This window comes from Antedon mediterranea, chromosome 5, assembly GCF_964355755.1.
Source record: "Antedon mediterranea chromosome 5, ecAntMedi1.1, whole genome shotgun sequence".
NCBI classification, from domain to species: domain Eukaryota; kingdom Metazoa; phylum Echinodermata; class Crinoidea; order Comatulida; family Antedonidae; genus Antedon; species Antedon mediterranea.
This window is the reverse complement of record NC_092674.1, coordinates 1,699,098-1,723,805: the sequence shown is the minus strand read 5'-3', so window position 1 is coordinate 1,723,805 and position 24,708 is coordinate 1,699,098. Positions and strand designations below refer to the sequence as shown.

The following is a 24,708-nucleotide window of genomic DNA, read 5'->3' as shown; positions in this document are numbered from 1 at the left end:
AAAAATAATATTTTAAAATATATCATTGCAATGAAACATGTTAAAATACACGAGATAATAATAATAATTAATTTAACAAAATCAAAATTAAACACAATTTTAAAACTACTTACCGAAAAGAGCTCTTTCAATTAATAATCCCCGAGATGAGTACTTCTACCAAAATACAATGAAACTTACCGAATCCCCATCCATAATACCAAAGAATATAATAATCACAGCAGTTATCGCGCCCTCTACACCTTATGTAATTACCTGGCGGTGGTGTTTTTGTGTATCGGTAGTATTCCAAGTATATATCGCGCGACGTTTAGTTTGGGTATTCAGGCGAGAAGGAGGAAGGAAAAAGAGAAACCAAAATATTACTGGGTTCTAGTTTAAAGCATGGTAAATTAATTGTCAAATAAATTAAAGTTTTTAGATTGTAGAAGACTGTACTAGGCTAGGCCTACATGTAGGGTAGAATAAGTGGTCTTATTATGTTAGAAGAAGTGTCGTTTTTCAGAATGTTTTTCAAGCCCAGAGTGTCCATCTCTGAATGAACTGAAAGCGAGCCACCACAAACCAGCAGGATGTCCAGCAGCAACGGAAGCATTAAGCCCACAACAAAAGAAGGGGATGCAGGAGGAGGAGGTGTTGGAGCCAGTAAAGAGGACGACAGTAACAAAAGTGAGTGGAGTAATACAGATAACGCTGCCTCATACCATCCTTATCTTCACACCAACTGGATTTCAAAACTTTTCTTTTGGTAAGTGTTTTAATTCTTTATTAGCGGTATTAAACCGTGACATAACAGTTTTCACAATAAATAATGCAATAAAAAACAAATACAGTATATAGCCTAGGCCTAGGCCTAGGTCTGTAATAAAAATATATTTATTTTTTTCTAGTTGGCTGGCTCCATTGTTCAGAACGGGTTATAAAAGACCATTACAGATAGATGATATGTATCCACTGCTTGACAATGATAAAACCCAACATCTAGTGGATACCCTGGAAAGGTAGGTAGGCTTCATTATGTACAGATTTAAATTTAAGGTTTTTAATTCGGACATTGCAAATTTCTGAATTGTTTGGTTCGAATCATCCAACCTTTTTTGGATATTTGTTTTCACCACTATGGTTTTCTTATATAATAATTAAAAGTGACAAATTGTGATTTATTAACAGGAAACCCAAACTGGCAGGAAAATAAGTTTGACTTTTTGAATACTTCATTTAACTTAACATAAAGGAAGGTTACCATTTTATGTCTAGACATACTGACTGTATTCTAATGACATTTTGGTAATCGTTAGTACGTGGATAGTATCACCGAGCTGTCGAAATCCAGTAAAGAAACAATAAAAGATAGAACCAAATCGTATTTTTTATTACATGATTACCATATTTTCTTGAATAAATGCCCCGACAAGGGAGGCATTTATTTTTTTTTAGTGTAATATGGTGTATATAATAACATTTAAAATACTCCCTAAATATACAACACAATAAATTTAAAAAAATGATAAAATACAGTAATAATTGTTTCAATTGTTGATGATGGCAGTCAATGAATACTACTATCTGAGTACTATAATAAAAATGTGTTATTTTAATGTGTTAATACAAAGTTGTGTATAAGATGCATGTAGAGGGGGGGGGGGGGGGTATTTATGTGATGAAATAATAAATGTCCAGGGCATGGAGCCATTTGTTCAAAGTGGGTGTTTATTCAAATAAATAGGTAAATGGCATTTAGATAAACAACATTTATACAATAATAATGCAGTAGTATTGTAGTATATTGTATATATTTGTGTTGGTTTTTCTGTATTTAACTTTATTTCATTTGTACACTTTAGGGGGTCGGAGAGTCATGCAATAGTGTTTTGTTTCACTTTTTGACAATCCTGTCTACCCCCTAAAGTGCTCTGTACCTTGTAACCTGTTGGTTTTTTATTATTTATAAAAAGATGAAATGAATAAAATGCAATAGTGTTAGTAGTTGCTGAAAACAACAAACAATACAATGTAACGCTTGAAACTGTTCAATATTTTATTAAATAAGATTATTAATGTGTATAAACAATCTTTCTCAGAGAGTGGGAAAAAGAGATCAGGAAGAGTAAAGATAGCAGTGCTGATCCCAGCCTTGGAAAAGCAATAGGTAGATGTCTCTGGAAGCCTTTCAGCATTACTATGTTGTTTGTTGTTCTTGAGGTAAACTTCTTCACACACAAATTATATGTAAATGTATCAGTGTAAATAATCTCTTTGTTGCAGCCTGACTGCATTGTGAACTATTGCACTAAGATAAGATAAGATAAGATAACTTTTATTGATCCTCAAAAAGGAAATTCATTGCTCGTCATAATAACAAAGAAAACACTATAAAAACAAATATAGCATAAAACCATTCATATAAAAACATCTAAAAAATTTCATTATAAAATTAAAATTAAAATTTACATTTAGGATGTATAATAAAATAATGGTATATTGATTAATTAACTCTTTATTAATTAATTTAATTAATTTATTGATTAATTAACTCTTTATTATTTTAATATTCATGCCTAATCAAATTTGAAACAAAACGAATGACAATTTTATTTGATTAAAATATATTATTGAACTGCAATGTAAATGCCATGTTAAAAAAATACACGAGATATAATAATTAATTTACCAAAATAAAAATTTAAACATGATTTTATTTTTAACTTACTGAAAAAAGCTTTTTATTAATTAACGTGAACCGCACAGGTGAGACTACCAAATGACTACGTATAAACTTACTTATATACTCCCCATCCATAATATTTTTTACCAACAATCAATAAATTGTGCACAATTAGCTATGCACTTGTCAATTGTATGACCCACTATACACGACCCCCATTTACAAATAATTATTGACGCAGGGTTAAGCTACCTACCTACTGTACTGAAAAAATTCTTCCTGGTTTTTATAGCAGAATTTTGCCAAATTTTGTATTTGATCATTTTAGGGGAAATTCATGTTTTTTCATCTTGATTTCTATTACAAATATTTGATTTATGTACAATTAACCAGATATTATATTTATAATAATAATAATATTTATTCGGTTATCAATGTAAAAATAACCAGGAATGAGAATAGGCTAAAGCCCAAACAGATTCTGCACTCACTTTAAAATTCATACCTGTACCTGAGCTTTAATATTAATTTAAACACTTTTTTTAAATATACTGTAGGAAGCATGTCGGACAATTCAACCTCTGTTTGTAAGTCTATTAGTCATGTACTTCACGGTAGATTCTGATATCACAACACAAGATGCGTATATGTATGCTGCAATGGTTGTCTTATTATCTGCTGTAGCCATTACCGCACATCATCCTTATTTTTTCTATAATTCACTACTTGGCATGAGGATACGAGTAGCGTGTAGTGGTCTTATTTATCGAAAGGTGAGAGGTCGTCTTTTAGTTATTTAAATCCTCATCATGTCATTAATCATATCACATCCTTGTACTGTAACGTCATTGCTAACTAAGTGATCCTGCAATTATATGTTTTTTTTTATCTACTTTTTTAATTTTCTTTTGTATATACTGTATGTATGTCTTTTTATACAAAAGAAAATTTGTTTATAATTTTTCTGTATATCTTTCAAATTATTTGTTTTATTTTTCTATAAATATGCTATAGATTTTCTTTGCATTTAAACCGTTTAACTGGATCATTTTGAAAAGCAGTACTACAGTACGTGTCTGAAAATGCAATTCAGTCTAAAGAAAAAATAAATGAATAATAAATAATACAGCAGTATATACAGGGTATGTTGACTTTGAAATGTGTGTGGAGCGGTTCTAATATATCACATAGGACTCATTCAGCAGTATATACAGGGTATGTTGACTTTGAAATGTGTGTGGAGCTGTTCTAATATATCACATAGGGCTCATTCAGCAGTATATACAGGGTATGTTGACTTTGAAATGTGTGTGGAGCTGTTCTAATATATCACATAGGGCTCATTCAGCAGTATATACAGGGTATGTTGACTTTGAAATGTGTGTGGAGCGGTTCTAATATATCACATAGGGCTCATTCAGCAGTATATACAGGGTATGTTGACTTTGAAATGTGTGTGGAGCGGTTCTAATATATCACATAGGGCTCATTCAGCAGTATATACAGGGTATGTTGACTTTGAAATGTGTGTGGAGCGGTTCTAATATATCACATAGGGCTCATTCAGCAGTATATACAGGGTATGTTGACTTTGAAATGTGTGTGGAGCGGTTCTAATATATCACATAGGGCTCATTCAGCAGTATATACAGGGTATGTTGACTTTGAAATGTGTGTGGAGCGGTTCTAATATATCACATAGGGCTCATTCAGCAGTATATACAGGGTATGTTGACTTTGAAATGTGTGTGGAGCGGTTCTAATATATCACATAGGACTCATTCAGCAGTATATACAGGGTATGTTGACTTTGAAATGTGTGTGAAGTGGTTCTAATATATCACATAGGGCTCATTCAGCAGTATATACAGGGTATGTTGACTTTGAAATGTGTGTGGAGCGGTTCTAATATATCACATAGGGCTCATTCAGCAGTATATACAGGGTATGTTGACTTTGAAATGTGTGTGGAGCGGTTCTAATATATCACATAGGGCTCATTCAGCAGTATATACAGGGTATGTTGACTTTGAAATGTGTGTAGAGCGGTTCTAATATATCACATAGGGCTCATTCAGCAGTATATACAGGGTATGTTGACTTTGAAATGTGTGTGGAGCTGTTCTAATATATCACATAGGGCTCATTCAGCAGTATATACAGGGTATGTTGACTTTGAAATGTGTGTGGAGCTGTTCTAATATATCACATAGGGCTCATTCAGCAGTATATACAGGGTATGTTGACTTTTAAATGTGTGTGGAGCGGTTCTAATATATCACATAGGGCTCATTCAGCAGTATATACAGGGTATGTTGACTTTGAAATGTGTGTGGAGCTGTTCTAATATATCACATAGGACTCATTCAGCAGTATATACAGGGTATGTTGACTTTGAAATGTGTGTGGAGCGGTTCTAATATATCACATAGGACTCATTCAGCAGTATATACAGGGTATGTTGACTTTGAAATGTGTGTGGAGCGGTTCTAATATATCACATAGGGCTCATTCAGCAGTATATACAGGGTATGTTGACCTTGAAATGTGTGTGGAGCGGTTCTAATATATCACATAGGGCTCATTCAGCAGTATATACAGGGTATGTTGACTTTGAAATGTGTGTGAAGTGGTTCTAATATATCACATAGGGCTCATTCAGCAGTATATACAGGGTATGTTGACTTTGAAATGTGTGTGGAGCGGTTCTAATATATCACATAGGACTCATTCAGCAGTATATACAGGGTATGTTGACTTTGAAATGTGTGTGGAGCGGTTCTAATATATCACATAGGGCTCATTCAGCAGTATATACAGGGTATGTTGACTTTGAAATGTGTGTGGAGCGGTTCTAATATATCACATAGGGCTCATTCAGCAGTATATACAGGGTATGTTGACTTTGAAATGTGTGTGAAGTGGTTCTAATATATCACATAGGGCTCATTCAGCAGTATATACAGGGTATGTTGACTTTGAAATGTGTGTGGAGCGGTTCTAATATATCACATAGGGCTCATTCAGCAGTATATACAGGGTATGTTGACTTTGAAATGTGTGTGGAGCGGTTCTAATATATCACATAGGGCTCATTCAGCAGTATATACAGGGTATGTTGACTTTGAAATGTGTGTGGAGCGGTTCTAATATATCACATAGGGCTCATTTAGCAGTATATACAGGGTATGTTGACTTTGAAATGTGTGTGGAGCTGTTTTAATATATCACATAGGACTCATTCAGCAGTATATACAGGGTATGTTGACTTTGAAATGTGTGTGGAGCGGTTTTAATATATCACATAGGGCTCATTCAGCAGTATATACAGGGTATGTTGACTTTGAAATGTGTGTGGAGTGGTTCTAATATATCACATAGGGCTCATTCAGCAGTATATACAGGGTATGTTGACTTTGAAATGTGTGTGGAGTGGTTCTAATATATCACATAGGGCTCATTCAGCAGTATATACAGGGTATGTTGACTTTGAAATGTGTGTGGAGCTGTTTTAATATATCACATAGGACTCATTCAGCAGTATATACAGGGTATGTTGACTTTGAAATGTGTGTGGAGTGGTTCTAATATATCACATAGGGCTCATTCAGCAGTATATACAGGGTATGTTGACTTTGAAATGTGTGTGGAGTGGTTCTAATATATCACATAGGGCTCATTCAGCAGTATATACAGGGTATGTTGACTTTGAAATGTGTGTGGAGCTGTTCTAATATATCACATAGGACTCATTCAGCAGTATATACAGGGTATGTTGACTTTGAAATGTGTGTGGAGCGGTTCTAATATATCACATAGGGCTCATTCAGCAGTATATACAGGGTATGTTGACTTTGAAATGTGTGTGGAGCGGTTCTAATATATCACATAGGACTCATTCAGCAGTATATACAGGGTATGTTGACTTTGAAATGTGTGTGGAGCGGTTCTAATATATCACATAGGGCTCATTCAGCAGTATATACAGGGTATGTTGACTTTGAAATGTGTGTGGAGCGGTTCTAATATATCACATAGGACTCATTCAGCAGTATATACAGGGTATGTTGACTTTGAAATGTGTGTGGAGCGGTTCTAATATATCACATAGGGCTCATTCAGCAGTATATACAGGGTATGTTGACTTTGAAATGTGTGTGAAGTGGTTCTAATATATCACATAGGGCTCATTCAGCAGTATATACAGGGTATGTTGACTTTGAAATGTGTGTGGAGCGGTTCTAATATATCACATAGGGCTCATTCAGCAGTATATACAGGGTATGTTGACTTTGAAATGTGTGTGGAGCGGTTCTAATATATCACATAGGGCTCATTCAGCAGTATATACAGGGTATGTTGACTTTGAAATGTGTGTGGAGCGGTTCTAATATATCACATAGGGCTCATTTAGCAGTATATACAGGGTATGTTGACTTTGAAATGTGTGTGGAGTGGTTCTAATATATCACATAGGACTCATTCAGCAGTATATACAGGGTATGTTGACTTTGAAATGTGTGTGGAGCTGTTTTAATATATCACATAGGACTCATTCAGCAGTATATACAGGGTATGTTGACTTTGAAATGTGTGTGGAGCGGTTTTAATATATCACATAGGGCTCATTCAGCAGTATATACAGGGTATGTTGACTTTGAAATGTGTGTGGAGTGGTTCTAATATATCACATAGGGCTCATTCAGCAGTATATACAGGGTATGTTGACTTTGAAATGTGTGTGGAGTGGTTCTAATATATCACATAGGGCTCATTCAGCAGTATATACAGGGTATGTTGACTTTGAAATGTGTGTGGAGCTGTTTTAATATATCACATAGGACTCATTCAGCAGTATATACAGGGTATGTTGACTTTGAAATGTGTGTGGAGTGGTTCTAATATATCACATAGGGCTCATTCAGCAGTATATACAGGGTATGTTGACTTTGAAATGTGTGTGGAGTGGTTCTAATATATCACATAGGGCTCATTCAGCAGTATATACAGGGTATGTTGACTTTGAAATGTGTGTGGAGCTGTTCTAATATATCACATAGGGCTCATTCAGCAGTATATACAGGGTATGTTGACTTTGAAATGTGTGTGGAGTGGTTCTAATATATCACATAGGGCTCATTCAGCAGTATATACAGGGTATGTTGACTTTGAAATGTGTGTGGAGCTGTTTTAATATATCACATAGGGCTCATTTAGCAGTATATACAGGGTATGTTGACTTTGAAATGTGTGTGGAGCTGTTCTAATATATCACATAGGGCTCATTCAGCAGTATATACAGGGTATGTTGACTTTGAAATGTGTGTAGAGCGGTTCTAATATATCACATAGGGCTCATTCAGCAGTATATACAGGGTATGTTGACTTTGAAATGTGTGTGGAGCTGTTCTAATATATCACATAGGGCTCATTCAGCAGTATATACAGGGTATGTTGACTTTGAAATGTGTGTGGAGCGGTTCTAATATATCACATAGGGCTCATTCAGCAGTATATACAGGGTATGTTGACTTTGAAATGTGTGTGAAGTGGTTCTAATATATCACATAGGGCTCATTCAGCAGTATATACAGGGTATGTTGACTTTGAAATGTGTGTGGAGTGGTTCTAATATATCACATAGGGCTCATTCAGCAGTATATACAGGGTATGTTGACTTTGAAATGTGTGTGGAGCGGTTCTAATATATCACATAGGGCTCATTCAGCAGTATATACAGGGTATGTTGACTTTGAAATGTGTGTGGAGCGGTTCTAATATATCACATAGGGCTCATTCAGCAGTATATACAGGGTATGTTGACTTTGAAATGTGTGTGGAGCGGTTCTAATATATCACATAGGGCTCATTCAGCAGTATATACAGGGTATGTTGACTTTGAAATGTGTGTGGAGCGGTTCTAATATATCACATAGGGCTCATTCAGCAGTATATACAGGGTATGTTGACTTTGAAATGTGTGTGGAGTGGTTCTAATATATCACATAGGGCTCATTCAGCAGTATATACAGGGTATGTTGACTTTGAAATGTGTGTGGAGCTGTTCTAATATATCACATAGGACTCATTCAGCAGTATATACAGGGTATGTTGACTTTGAAATGTGTGTGGAGCGGTTCTAATATATCACATAGGGCTCATTCAGCAGTATATACAGGGTATGTTGACTTTGAAATGTGTGTGGAGCTGTTCTAATATATCACATAGGGCTCATTCAGCAGTATATACAGGGTATGTTGACTTTGAAATGTGTGTGGAGCGGTTCTAATATATCACATAGGGCTCATTCAGCAGTATATACAGGGTATGTTGACTTTGAAATGTGTGTGGAGTGGTTCTAATATATCACATAGGGCTCATTCAGCAGTATATACAGGGTATGTTGACTTTGAAATGTGTGTGGAGCTGTTCTAATATATCACATAGGACTCATTCAGCAGTATATACAGGGTATGTTGACTTTGAAATGTGTGTGGAGCGGTTCTAATATATCACATAGGGCTCATTCAGCAGTATATACAGGGTATGTTGACTTTGAAATGTGTGTGGAGCTGTTCTAATATATCACATAGGGCTCATTCAGCAGTATATACAGGGTATGTTGACTTTGAAATGTGTGTGGAGCTGTTCTAATATATCACATAGGGCTCATTCAGCAGTATATACAGGGTATGTTGACTTTGAAATGTGTGTGGAGCGGTTCTAATATATCACATAGGACTCATTCAGCAGTATATACAGGGTATGTTGACTTTGAAATGTGTGTGGAGCGGTTCTAATATATCACATAGGGCTCATTCAGCAGTATATACAGGGTATGTTGACTTTGAAATGTGTGTGGAGCGGTTTTAATATATCACATAGGGCTCATTCAGCAGTATATACAGGGTATGTTGACTTTTAAATGTGTGTGGAGCGGTTCTAATATATCATATAGGGCTCATTCAGCAGTATATACAGGGTATGTTGACTTTGAAATGTGTGTGGAGCTGTTCTAATATATCACATAGGGCTCATTCAGCAGTATATACAGGGTATGTTGACTTTGAAATGTGTGTGGAGCGGTTCTAATATATCACATAGGGCTCATTCAGCAGTATATACAGGGTATGTTGACTTTGAAATGTGTGTGGAGCGGTTCTAATATATCATATAGGGCTCATTCAGCAGTATATACAGGGTATGTTGACTTTGAAATGTGTGTGGAGCGGTTTTAATATATCACATAGGACTCATTCAGCAGTATATACAGGGTATGTTGACTTTGAAATGTGTGTGGAGCGGTTCTAATATATCACATAGGGCTCATTCAGCAGTATATACAGGGTATGTTGACTTTGAAATGTGTGTGGAGTGGTTCTAATATATCACATAGGGCTCATTCAGCAGTATATACAGGGTATGTTGACTTTGAAATGTGTGTGGAGCGGTTCTAATATATCACATAGGGCTCATTCAGCAGTATATACAGGGTATGTTGACTTTGAAATGTGTGTGGAGCTGTTCTAATATATCACATAGGGCTCATTCAGCAGTATATACAGGGTATGTTGACTTTGAAATGTGTGTGGAGCGGTTCTAATATATCACATAGGGCTCATTCAGCAGTATATACAGGGTATGTTGACTTTGAAATGTGTGTGGAGCGGTTCTAATATATCACATAGGGCTCATTCAGCAGTATATACAGGGTATGTTGACTTTGAAATGTGTGTGGAGTGGTTCTAATATATCACATAGGGCTCATTCAGGTTTTGTTAATGTGTAAGTTTGTGATCCATGGATCCACCCACCAAAGTTAGCAGTAATAAACTAAACCAGAACGTGGCTGGCAATAATATTACCTTGTCCAGCGTTTTTATTGTACTTATTGAGATACAGGAATTTTAACCAGTATGTTATGAATAACTAGAACTCGTCACACCGCGTCAATGCATAATAAAATGAATGAATAAAAATACCTGTATTGTTTGGTTTCAGTCTCTTAGATTGAGCAGTATAGCTTTAGGGCAGACGACAGTGGGACAAGTTGTGAATATTCTATCTAACGATGTCAATAGATTTGATCAGGTCAGTTTCTCTCTTTTGTTACTATTGGAAATATCGCTTTGATCATACACATAAAGCTCTGTACTATGAAACTGTACATATGTAACAAAAAGGTGATGATGTCACTACCATATTTAGGCATATCACTACCATATTTGGGCACATTACGCTTTTTGTCAAACTAGTTTGATAGTGTAAACAGAGCTTTAGAAAGTAATAGAGTAACACAAGTGATAATGAGGATTACTGGGAGAGGTAGAATAGGGAGTTAAGCTCTGTCTACACTATCAAAGTTTATGTGTGAAAAAAATGTGATGTGCCCAATATGGTAGTCGTACAGTATGAGATCATGTCCATACAGTATATGGGCACATAACATTTTTTTTCTCGCATAAATTAACTCACTGAAGATTAAAATTGGTTTTTGTTTGATATGAAAGAAAAATTGATGTTAACCTAAGAAATTACAGGGCAGAATTTGCACAAAATGATTGTTGTTTTTCATGCAGGCATTGTTGTTTATTCCATACCTGTGGATTGGACCATTACAAGTGATAATTGTTACTGTGTTGCTATGGTATGAATTAGGACCATCATGCTTTGCAGGCATGTCAATTCTCCTACTGATGGCACCGTTGCAGGCTTGGTTTGGAACTCTTTTTTCAAAGTTCAGAGCAAAGACTGCCATCCTGACCGACGAAAGAGTTCGATTTATGAATGAAATTATCTCTGGTATGCGTGTCATCAAGATGTATGCATGGGAGAAACCTTTTGGGCATCTTGTTTCTGAGAGTAGAAGGTAATAAAGATTACAATTATGCTAATTCTACCATTTATTTTCAAGATTCGAATAAGCGATAAAGCCCCATTTGCAAAAAAGTATATTTAGGATTTGTAAGATGAAGTAAATGGTTAAAATTTTCTCAAATTAAATCTAAAAAAATCTCAAAGAAAATATTTTAGTTTTAAGTTTTTTTCTATTTTTGCTATTGTTATAGCTCAGTACACGGTCAAATCTAGACCCTTCATGTCTATTAAATCCTAATAATTCTTGTATGTAATTTTTTTTCTATTATTTGATGAAATCAATATTTTGATTTGTTAAATGTAGACGTGAAATTTGGAAAATTCGTAAGAGCTCTCTTCTACGGGGAACAAATCTGGCGTTCTTTTTCACAACAACCAGCCTTGTTAGTTTTGCTACATTTGTTGTATATTCTTTGACTGGAAACACTTTGACGTCAAGGAAGGTGTATCTTGCCATACCGCTGTTCAACGTCATACGACTCTCAATATCCTTGTTTCTCCCTTTTGGAATCATGATGACAACAGAAGCAGTGGTTTCAATACGTAGGATCAAGGTGAGAATTGTTATAACGCACTGATTTCAATTTGTGATGACAAATAGAACAAGCTAGGTCGTGTCAATCGTTGTTCCACCGGTGGATCAAGGATTTTAAAATAGAGGGGCCTAAAAGTAGTGAATTGAAATGTTGAACTTAATTTGATGTCTTATTTTTTGCACGGGCCGACTGCCTCAGCCCTGCCTCAGCCCTGCTTGAATCCACCCTTGTGTTTGATGCTTCTAGACCTAGAAATCACCAAAACTTGGTTGGGAACGATAAAGCATGTCCCATTTGGTTGCCGCAAATCAAACAATACCTATTGTCTGGATGATTATACGACAGACGGATATATTGATATTTATTAGATATTTATATTATTTGATATCTAAAATATTTCTTGCCAAGTTTAATCCCAGGCCATCAATTGTCTTAATGCTTTGCCTTTCTATAGGAGTTTTTAATGTTAGAAGAACTTGATCAAGCTGCTATTGAAAAACAACATTGTAACCTTCGACCTAAGTCAGAAGATATACAGGTGAACGTTGAAAATCTCTCAGCTTCTTGGGATCAAGTAGGTTATAATTTAGCATATTTATATAAAATTAATTATTTATTTAATACATACTGTACTTACTTGATCCTTGACCCTTTATTCCTAGGGAAGGGTCCTTAGTCTTCTTTTAAAAATGCCACTGATGGTGTAGAGACAACTTTTAAAAATGCCACTGATGGTGTAGAGACAACTTTTAAAAATGCCACTGATGGTGTAGAGACAACTTTTAAAAATGCCACTGATGGTGTAGAGACAACTTTTAAAAATGCCACTGATGGTGTAGAGACAACTTTTAAAAATGCCACTGATGGTGTAGAGACAACTTTTAAAAATGCCACTGATGGTGTAGAGACAACTTTTAAAAAATGCCACTGATGGTGTAGAGACAACTTTTAAAAAATGCCACTGATGGTGTAGAGACAACATTTAAAAATGCCACTGATGGTGTAGAGACAACTTTTAAAAATGCCACTGATGGTGTAGAGACAACTTTTAAAAATGCCACTGATGGTCTAGAGACAACTTTTAAAAATGCCACTGATGGTGTAGAGACAACTTTTAAAAATGCCACTGATGGTGTAGAGACAACTTTTAAAAATGCCACTGATGGTGTAGAGACAACATTTAAAAATGCCACTGATGGTGTAGAGACAACTTCAGGCTTTAGTAAATTCCATCAAAAAAAATGGATTGCTACAAAGGTTGTTTGTAGCAATTATTAACATACTTTTTTTATTTTATTTATTTATTTTTTTGTATATTTCAATTAGATCAATTTCCTTTTCTCAAGTGTACGCATTTTTATTTCAGTTAGACAAAGACATAGACATTTACTCTGCACCTTTTCATTTTTCATATTGTTAGAATTAAACATTTGACAAAAAAAGAGTAAATTCTTTTGTTTTATTCAACAAGGTTGACGGTGAAACGTCTATGACAATGGTGCTAAAGAATATTAATCTATCAGTAAAACCTGGAGAGCTATTGGCAATAGTAGGGCCTGTTGGCTGTGGCAAGGTATGGCGGACTTAAATCTGACTGATTTAATTGTGGTTGACTTAAATTCAATTGATTTAATTTTTATTGACTTGATTTTGACTGACTTACTTTTTGACTGACCTAATTTTGTTTGAATTAATATTGGCTGACTTAATTTTGACTGACTTAATATTGGTTGAATTAATATTGGCTGACTTAATTTTGACTGACTTTATTATTACTGACTTTTATTAACTTATATTCTAGTCTTCCTTGTTGATGGGGATTATGAAAGAGCTTCCTCATATGACTGGTATCGTAGAGGTTACTGGCAGGCTAGCTTACGCATCACAACTACCGTGGGTTTTCTCAGGCACTATCAAAGAGAACATTCTATTTGGAAAACCATACGATAAAGAGCAGTTTAACCATGTAATTGAAATATGCGCCTTAAAAAAAGTGAGTACTGTATGTTTGTGTACTGATCCAGTCTTATCAACTAATAGACAAATGATTTTCATCAAGTATGGTATTTGCAATATTATGTTTTCGGTCTAACAGGACCTTAAAGTTTTACCAAAGAAGGAGGAGACAATAGTTGGTGAACGTGGAGTAAACCTTAGTGGAGGTCAAAGGGCAAGGATTGGTCTAGCAAGAGCGATATACAATGATATGGATGTATATCTTCTGGATGACCCCCTAAGTGCAGTAGACACTGAAGTTGGAAAACACCTGTTTGACATGTGAGTTATTTATTATCTCATTGATTCATTGTATTAAACAAGATTGTGTCTGATTCTTTGACCTAGGTCACAGGTCTTATTTCCTAGGGGTCATTTTGAGGGGGTGAACTTTTCTACCCAGCCAAGTGATCACTTTGAACTTGATTTATTGTATTTATTAATATTTATATTAATCTTTCAGATGCATCAGAGATGGTTTAAAAGACAAACCATGTATCTTGGTTACACACCAACTTCAATATTTGGAAAGTGTTGATAAGATTCTTGTTATGACTGACGTAAGTTCAACCTTATACTAATACATTTGTCCACCAATATTTGTATGTTTTTGTACTGTTCTGTTATATACATAGGCAGTTTTATAAACAATTATAATGCAAAAGATAGGATATTAGAGTTCAGTACTTAATTTTACACTTTTTTGATATTTTTAGGGTGAGATTGCAGGATATGGAACATATAAGGAACTACAATCTTCTGGAATTGACTTTGCTTCGTTACTTAAGGAGCGTAAAGACGAGAACGAGGACTCGGTTAGCCATCAGGAGTCAACATTTGGGTCAGAAAAGCAACAGTACACTTCACATACATCTATAACTGAATCTGTAGATTCAACAGTAAGCATCGTTTGCCATTAAAATATCCATTTCAGGTCCATTTTAAACATTACAATTTCAAGGCCGTAGCCAGGGAAATTTGATGGTTTCGAATGACCCCCCTTTACCTGAAGTGACCTTTTCAACTAGAGACCAGGAGCATAAAATAAATCCTCACTAGCCTAGCTTGTGATGGTTTTTGCCCATTTTTTTTTAAACAAACCTTCCTACTGCAAAAATCTTAGCTACAGTATTACTGTATAGTAAAAATTTGATAACTCTTACTACTAGAGAAAAGTTTAGCTTAAACATTAAATTTCTGTTTCAACATAGTTTAAAGAGAGAAAAGAAACCGAATTCCATTGTTTGGTGGTGTGGTAATTAACAATTACTCGAAAACATTAAGCTACAGCCTTGTCTATACTGTCAAACTTTATGTGACAAAAAAATGTGATGTGCCCATATATGGACATGATGGTGTCATATCACCACCATAATTTTGCACATCAAACTTTGTTTGTCAAACTAGTTTGATAGTGTAGACAGAGCTTTAGACTAAGTGCAGAAAATAAAGCCTATTTTTTGTGTTCAGTTTGCAGAAGAGGGTGAAGAGGAGGAGACTAAGGCTGTTGGTACAGTGTCCAGCATGGTGTACAGACGCTACTTTGCTGCTGGTGGCGGTATTTGCTTCCTACTCTTCTTTACACTTGCAAATATTGCAGTTCAGGTACTTGGCTCTGTTTTTTGCTCATGAAATCCTATGTACTTGGCTCTGTTTTTTGCTCATAAAATCCTATGTACTTGGCTCTGTTTTTGCTCATGAAATCCTATGTACTTGGCTCTGTTTTTGCTCATGAAATCCTATGTACTTGGCTCTGTTTTTGCTCATGAAATCCTATGTACTTGGCTCTGTTTTTTGCTCATGAAATCCTATGTACTTGGCTCTGTTTTTTGCTCATAAAATCCTATGTACTTGGCTCTGTTTTTGCTCATGAAATCCTATGTACTTGGCTCTGTTTTTGCTCATAAAATCCTATGTACTTGGCTCTGTTTTTGCTCATGAAATCCTATGTACTTGGCTCTGTTTTTTGCTCATGAAATCCTATGTACTTGGCTCTGTTTTTTGCTCATAAAATCCTATGTACTTGGCTCTGTTTTTGCTCATGAAATCTTATGTACTTGGCTCTGTTTTTGCTCATAAAATCCTATGTACTTGGCTCTGTTTTTGCTCATGAAATCCTATGTACTTGGCTCTGTTTTTGCTCATGAAATCCTATGTACTTGGTTCTGTTTTTTGCTCATGAAATCCTATTTACTTGCCTCTAGTTTTTGCTCATGAAATCCTATGTACTTGGCTCTGTTTTTTGCTCATGAAATCCTATGTACTGGGCTCTAGTTTTTTCTCCAAAGCTTTGAATTAAATTTTATCAGTTATAAATTTCACAAACAATACAACAATTTATAAAATAAAAGTAGATGAAAATTTTAGACAAAAGTAAGTACTTAATAAATTAATTGTCTTTTTATATGTTAAATTTGCCACAAAAGACAACAACCTGTGACGGCGGGGAATCACCTGTGACGGCATAGAAAATACATGTGACGGCATAGAAAATACATGTGACGGCACAGAAAATACATGTGACGGCATAGAAAATACATGTGACGGCATAGAAAATACATGTGACGGCATAGAAAATACATGTGACGGCATAGAAAATACATGTGACGGCATAGAAAATACATGTGACGGCATAGAAAATACATGTGACGGCATAGAAAATACATGTGACGGCATAGAAAATACATGTGACGGCATAGAAAATACATGTGACGGCATAGAAAATACATGTGACGGCATAGAAAATACATGTGACGGCATAGAAAATACATGTGACGGCATAGAAAATACATGTGACGGCATAGAAAATACATGTGACGGCATAGAAAATACATGTGACGGCATAGAAAATACATGTGACGGCATAGAAAATACATGTGACGGCATAGAAAATACATGTGACGGCATAGAAAATACATGTGACGGCATAGAAAATACATGTGACGGCATAGAAAATACATGTGACGGCATAGAAAATACATGTGACGGCATAGAAAATACATGTGACGGCATAGAAAATACATGTGACGGCATAGAAAATACATGTGACGGCATAGAAAATACATGTGACGGCATAGAAAATACATGTGACGGCATAGAAAATTTATACAGCAATTCAATTTGCTTCTGTTTTTTTCCCTCACCTTCACAGGTTTTTGTTACGCTTCTGTCTTGACGAAATAAATGAAAAAAAAAATGAAACAATTGTATTAAAATTTTGTTTTGGTTTTAGTCGTTTTTTAACGCTTCAGATTGGTGGCTGTCTTACTGGGTGTACCAAGAAGAACTGGCCTTCTCTGAATATGAATCAATGAATTTAACAAATGTTGTAAGTGTAGTAATTAGCTAACCATTAATTATTATTATTTTACTAGGTGACCCCTTCAGTCAAAGACTGGTCTCACAGATGGCCCAGTTATGATCAGTTGCTGTGAGTGAACTAGTACGTCGGGGTAACCCCTACTTATCTCGAAAGGTGTACTAGGTTCTTTAAAGCGCACATGAGCTAGATGTGTACAATGGACCTGTGGTTTATAGTCCTTATCTGAGAAGATTTGTTTTACCACCAGAATCATGAAGCGAGTGAGCCTTGAACCCTTGCCGATGTTATGGCTACAAAATTACGGTTCCTCTGTCTTTACCGTTTAGAATTTGTGATAGTGTAAATTAGTAATTTATTAGATGGTATTTGTAGACTATTATATTAACCATTTAATACTTACCATGGGTTTATAGAGGGCCTAATCCGAATCGCGTCATTTTCCAGGACTCGAGGACGATTACTAAATACCTTTATCTTACCCTTTTAAATGGTTGTATATATCACTTCTCCTATGGAAATTATGTATATGGAATACACAAAATGTTCCTTCAATTTATTAATAAAAATGTTGTTGTTAATTTTAGACTGCAGAGCCGTTTGTTGAAGAGTTTGATTCAAATTGGTATATCTATATATTTTGCGGATTTACCACCGGTTTGTTTGTTACAAGCTTTGTCAGATCATTTATGACCTTTAACCTGGCGGTAAATGCTTCCGAAAATTTGCATAATGAAATGTTCCAAGCCATAGTCAGAGCACCAATGAGATTCTTCGACACAAACCCTATTGGTAAGATTTGAATATATCTTTAATTTTGGAGATATTCCAGTTTTCAGAGTGAGAGTATTTAGGAAAGTCAAAATATATTTTATATAAATAATCATTTGTTAAATGTGTTTTTAGGTCGAATTCTCAATAGATTTGCTAAAGATATTGGATTTATGGACGATCTTCTTCCATTAACATTAGCAGATGTTGTTCAGGTAAACAGAGATTATTTTTGAATTCAATTTATTTAAACAATAACACATACATGACACCTTGACCTTGGCCCTCTATCGCTTTCTATGGGATGTCCCAGCCAGCAATTCAGTATACACTAGAAGAACTTCTATTTAAGGGGACACATTCAGGACCAAAGTGGATCCCCTTAAAGGTCTCCTAACAGAAGTTTCTACTGTACTGTACTATCTGTGTAACAGACATCTTTGGGCAGTCTAAAGGTTTTCCGTTTATCAAAACTTAACATTGATAACATCATCAAATTGCTAATGTGAAATGTATGTTAATATTTATGTTTAATACATTTGTTCATCAGATTTCATTGATGGTTTTTGGGGCCATAGTTACTGTTGCCGTCTTCAATCCAATTGTTCTCATCTTTGTTGTACCACTTGGTGTTGTTTTCGTTTTTGTGAGGCTGTATTATTTGCATACATCTCGTGATGTCAAACGAATGGAGGGATTAAGTAAGTTTATTGTTAAAGCTCTGTCTACACTATAAAAAAAAAATTGATGTGCCCATGGACATGATGACATCATATCACTACCATATTTGGGTACAACACACTAGTTTGATAGACAGAGCTTTAGATATTTTATTCAGAACTTTCTTCTCATCATTATCAACATACTGTACATATGTTTGAGTATAGCTGGTCACATTTATGTAAAAACAGAGTTTCCCAAATTCTTACATTTTTATATTTTAAACATTTTAGATCTTGTTTATGTGTTTGTTTTCTGTTTTAGATAATATTAACTGGTATTTAATTTGATCATTTTGTCGTACAATTAAAAAACTAGTGACAGATCCAATTTGTTTATAGCACGTAGTCCAGTTTTCTCACACTTATCAGCAACGCTACAAGGCTTAAGTACAGTGAGGGCGTTCCAGGTACAGCAGTCGTTCACGGATCAGTTTGAGTTTTACCAGGACCGTCACTCGCAGGCATGGTACTTGTTTTTAACCACGTCAAGGTATTTTGGTGTCTGGTTGGATTGGTTAGCTGTCATTTTTGTTGCAGTGGTTACTTTTGGATCTCTGATTGTATCGAGTGGTAATTAGATTTGGCTATATTCTCGTCAGATCACCAAAGTTACGCAACGTTGGGCATGGTTAGAGCTTGGATGGGAGACCATCTGGGAATATCGGGTGCTGTATATAGAGATGGGGTCCCATTAGGCATTTGAAATCAGCACTGCTGACTCCTATGGCAGCCCCTGAATCTAGTAGCTGCCTCTGGTTAAGGTGTGCACTTGACGGAAGGAGCCCAACAAAAAAATTAGTTTCATAGTAAAGTATAATCATAGTCTTTAAGGGTAACTCTAGGTAAAAAAATTCTATTGTTTATGATAAACCCTTGCAACAACATTGATAATAATGGAACACAATAAAAACAAGCTGACCGCATACATTTTGCTCTGAGCTGGTCTTAAACCGTAATTGTATTTGTTTTCAGTTTCTGAGAATCTCAATTCCGGCGCTGTCGGTTTATCATTGAGTTATGCGTTGAGCTTGATGGGAGCTTTCCAGTGGGGTGTCCGACAATCAGCCGAGTTGGAAAACTTAGTAAGTAACTCTAAGTAGATTGACTTTGACTCTCAGACTGGATTACTTACTCAATTGAGGCGCTCATTTAAAACTTAAATTGTGGCTTACTTAATGTTTTATGTGTGCTGACTTGTACTTATCTTTACCAGAATTCAACATTGCCTTCCTTCACCAAAGAGTGGGCATATTATAATTGAAAAAATAACCAAAATTATACAATATCTATACTGTATTGCAAATATCTTTAGATGACGTCAACCGAGCGTGTCATTGAATACACCGACATTGAGCCTGAAGCGCCGTTCGAGACAGACTTGAAGCCGTCGCCAGACTGGCCTAAGTATGGTATCATAACATTTGAAGGAGCTTCATTGTCATACTATGAAGGTGGACCACCAGTTTTAAAAAGACTCTATTGTTGCATACGAGCTAAAGAGAAGGTAATCTTATAAATTATTTAAAAACTGCATTTTCCCACCTACTTATTTGGTGTTAAGCTCTGTCTACACTATCAAATTGTATGTGTAAACAAATGTGATGTGCCCATCTATGGACATGATGATGTCATATCACTACTATACTTGTGCATAACACTACCATATTTGGGCACATCACACTTTTTTTGTCAAACTACAGATTCTACGCGGGACAAGCTATGCGGTTTACCGCTTACCGTTGCTCCTCGTCTGTGTAAATTGGCCTTAAGTGTGGATTGGCATTTTCTCTCCATTAATAGCCACTTTGAATTCAATAATTGTTTTTCAGGTGGGTGTTGCAGGGCGAACTGGTGCTGGTAAAAGCTCTTTAATGACTGCTCTGTTACGCTTGGCTGAACCTACTGGCAATATTATGATAGACGGTGTTCTAACCAGTGACCTTGGTTTGCATGACCTACGAAAAAACATTTCAATTATCCCTCAAGTAGGTGAAATATGACTTTATATGAACCGTATACATTAATAATGCGACATTTCATTCATTCAATCTTTTATTTCGGAATCTCTGGTTCATAGAAAGTAAAATTACATATAAATTACTACTGTAACTACTACTGTACTACTCATGGCATTCCACCTGGAGAGCATCTTTGACTTACTGTATATAAGATGTTTGAAGTTGTTTTTTGCACTTGAATTGATTTATATAGCGCTATTTATATAGCGCTATTTCGTAAAGATCAGAGTGCTTTGAATGTTTGTTGATTATTAAAATTGTTTTGTTTTAAAAATATTTCTATCTTCTTTCAACTAAAATTTGTGGTAAATCATGTCTCGGGTCACATTCTTTAGTCTCCGTTTAGATAGGCTGCTACATCAGTACTTCTATGAATGGATGGCTAGTTGGTGACAAGAACGCTAATATATATAATGTCTATCAACATAAATTATCTTCATACTACTACATGATAGGCATTGGGTATGGCATACTTATTTTTTGCATCATTGAATTTGTAGGATCCAGTATTGTTCAGCGGATCGCTTCGCAGGAACCTCGATCCTTTTGAAGAGCACACGGAAAGTGATTTATGGAAAGCTTTGGAAGAGGTTTGATTGTTTTAATTATGACCATTTTAGTTTAGTTTAGAAGTGGTTTTTTAACAGTGATTTCAAGAAAATTGACTGCTGGAGTTAGAACTCCTTAAGAGGACAATTTTAGAACCCAACTATAATATTATTACCTCTCATTCCTGGGAAAGTGTCTCCTTAATAGGGTTGTCCTAAAGGAGGACTTCTACAGTATAATTATTCTTCGATTTTTATTAACGAATCATAAAAGATAATGAGATAGAGTTGATGTATTGTAAACCAGTAAAATAACTTGCGTGTCAAGACAGTTTCGTCAAGCTGTCAGCTAGATTTTGTCAGTTTTTGTTACCATGCCGATTACTGATTTACAAAACATCAACTTTATCTCATTACTAAATCTAAACCAGATGAAAAGGTTTTCACATCATAAAAGATGTTTTTATTTTCCGTGTGTAATTTACAGTAGATCATTTGAATACAGTATTTAGCTTTTGCTTTCTCTTTAATCTCTGTCTATACTATGAAACTAGTTTGACAAAAAAAAGTGTGCCCAAATATGGTAGTGATATACCCAAATAAGGTAGTGATATTCCCAAATATGGTATTGATATGCCCAAATATGATGTCCATATATGCACATCACATTTTTTTGTCACATAAAGTTTGATAGTGTAGACAGTATAGTAAATTTTTTACTCAGGTTCAACTTAAGGTAACAGTGTCGGAATTTCCTGAAAAATTAGAATCACAAGTAACAGAAGGTGGCACTAATTTCAGCGTAGGTCAACGGCAACTATTGTGTCTTGCTCGTGCGGTGCTCAGACACACTCGTATTCTGGTTGTTGATGAAGCCACTGCCAATGTGGATATCAAGTAATTAAAAAAAATATTTAGTTTATTACATACATTTAAGCTCATTTATTTTGATTTGAGTTTAGAGCGACTTATTTTCGAATGTATTTCCGACTTTGTGCTCTTTCTCTATTTTAAGTAATAAAAGCATACTGTAGTAAACAGAATGTACCCTCTTTAGTTGGGAGTGAAAACGCGGCAATAAAATGTTATAGCAGCGGCATCGCTAAGAGAAACAAGCTAATGCGGATGTGTAAGCAAAGATTTTTCAAATTTGCTGCCCTCTAGTGTTCAATTTTGCGCATGTGCCATATAAAATTTACCCAAGACAATATTTCTGCTACTTTGCAGGTTTGATAAATAAGCGCAAGTTATATGCTTAAGCCTTTCTTAAATATTTCAGCTTAAGCAAAAATATAAGCAAATATTGATAAATGCCAACCCAGGAGAGTCAATGAAGCTCTCTGGCTCACAAGCCAGAAGATCCAGTCAATGAAGTGAAATAATAATCTTTTAAGTAAATCTATTATTGTGGCTTATTGTTTTTTTCTATTTATCAGAACTGACACACTTATTCAAGCTACTATTCGTGAAAAGTTTAAACACTGCACTGTGCTAACAATTGCACACAGACTAAACACAATTATGGATTCAGATCGGATTCTGGTAATCATTATTATTTATGTAATTTTCATTTTTTAATAAATTATTGTTCTTGCAATGGCCCAGGACTGATCCGGGATTTATTAAATGTCGGAGTGCTAATCATAATATTAATACAGTAGTAGTAGTATGTCAAAAAGTGTAGCAATATTCTGATTTTACAATCAAGTTAAATTTATATCTCAAAGATAAGCAACAAAATAACCAATATTTGGTACCTTTACATGAACTTTGTATGATGAATGAAGTTTTATATTTTAATGAAATTTAATGAATTTTAAACATTTTTCTAATTCATTTTTTAATCTGAATTTTAACTTTTATGAATCCTTTTGTATCTTTGTTTGAATGTTGTCTGTATATTTTGTATTGTTGTTAAGAGGGCCTCTTCAAGTCAGCTGTACTGCTGTAGTACAGCTGTTAGAGTTACCCTTGTAAAACAAAGTTGATAAATAAATAGTGCTACCACCACCTAGATCCACCATTGTGGCCATCTTGAAAACGATATTTTAGTTTCATAATTAAGCTCTGTCTACACTATCAAACTTTATGTGACACAAAAATGTGATGTGTCCATATATGGACATGGTGATGTTATTATTAACTACCATATTTAAGCATATCACTACCATATTTGAGCACACATTTTTTGTCAAACTAGTTTGATAGACAGAGCTTTAGGCTATAGGAAATAGATGATATAGCTGTTGTCAGTTACCAGCATGCAAAATTCAGTTCTGCATCTAAAAAGTTTATTTTGGTTTCTAAAGAAATTATACTGTACCGACTTTTCAGATTCTAGATGAAGGAAAAATCGCTGAATTTGATGAACCGTACGTTCTCCTACAAAAAGAGGACGGGCTTCTGTCGAAAATGGTTTATGAAAGTGGACGAACAGAAGCGGCAAATTTACTAGAAATTGCAAGAGAAAAGTATTATCATAGTAATTCAAGTGATCCATACGGATTTAGTGAGAAAGACATTCCAACATCACCTCTTAGTAAGCTCATTCCGGAAGGAGTTGTGAATCTTACAATAGAAACAAACTTATGATACTATTGTACTGATACTCCCGTATTTAGACTCGTCTCCTGGCCTAACATCGTGCTCCCGAATTCCCACATTTTCTCTTGAATTGTAAAGATAACTGAATTGTTATGTATGTGTTGTTTTCTGCATTCAATATAAAAAAGCTGACACGCAAGTGTATTTACGATATTTCAGTTATTGTACAACCATTTTCAGTATTCCCCTCACATAGCCACCATACTGTACATCATATATTGCTATGTGTTACATAGATCAATGTACACTAAAGGTATTCCCCTCACATAGCCACCATACTGTACATCATATATTGCTATGTGTTACATAGATCAATGTACACTAAAGGTATTCCACTCACATAGCCACCATACTGTACATCATATATTGCTATGTGTTACATAGATCAATGTACACTAAAGGTATTCCCCTCACATAGCCACCATACTGTACATCATATATTGCTATGTGTTACATAGATCAATGTACACTAAAGGTATTCCCCTCAAATAGCCACCATACTGTACATCATATATTGCTATGTGTTACATAGATCAATGTACACTAAAGAATTTTGCTTATTAATAATTTTATTATGTTAACAATATTATTTTGCTTTTATTTGTTAAAACTAGTGCAAAGATGAGTTACTTTATGTTAGTTTTAATGATTAC

The 24,708-nt window shown here is 35.0% G+C and overlaps 1 protein-coding gene across 1 annotated transcript; it reads left to right on the top strand.

Moving 5' to 3' along the window:
* The first annotated feature begins 329 nt into the window (after positions 1-329).
* On the top strand, positions 330-24,668 carry LOC140050485 (ATP-binding cassette sub-family C member 4-like). The gene is made up of 27 exons (XM_072095702.1): positions 330-387; positions 506-748; positions 891-1,001; positions 2,082-2,202; positions 3,223-3,438; positions 10,667-10,756; positions 11,245-11,534; positions 11,847-12,096; positions 12,533-12,652; positions 13,550-13,651; positions 13,880-14,071; positions 14,174-14,355; positions 14,537-14,633; positions 14,790-14,972; positions 15,544-15,678; positions 17,306-17,401; positions 17,980-18,184; positions 18,299-18,378; positions 18,714-18,864; positions 19,225-19,455; positions 19,858-19,967; positions 20,198-20,389; positions 20,715-20,870; positions 21,404-21,493; positions 22,176-22,348; positions 22,888-22,993; positions 23,786-24,668. Exons 2-27 carry the CDS (start codon positions 573-575, stop codon positions 24,041-24,043), a joined length of 4,113 nt encoding a protein of 1,370 aa, XP_071951803.1. The 5' UTR covers positions 330-387; positions 506-572; the 3' UTR covers positions 24,044-24,668.
* The last annotated feature ends 40 nt before the right edge of the window (positions 24,669-24,708 follow it).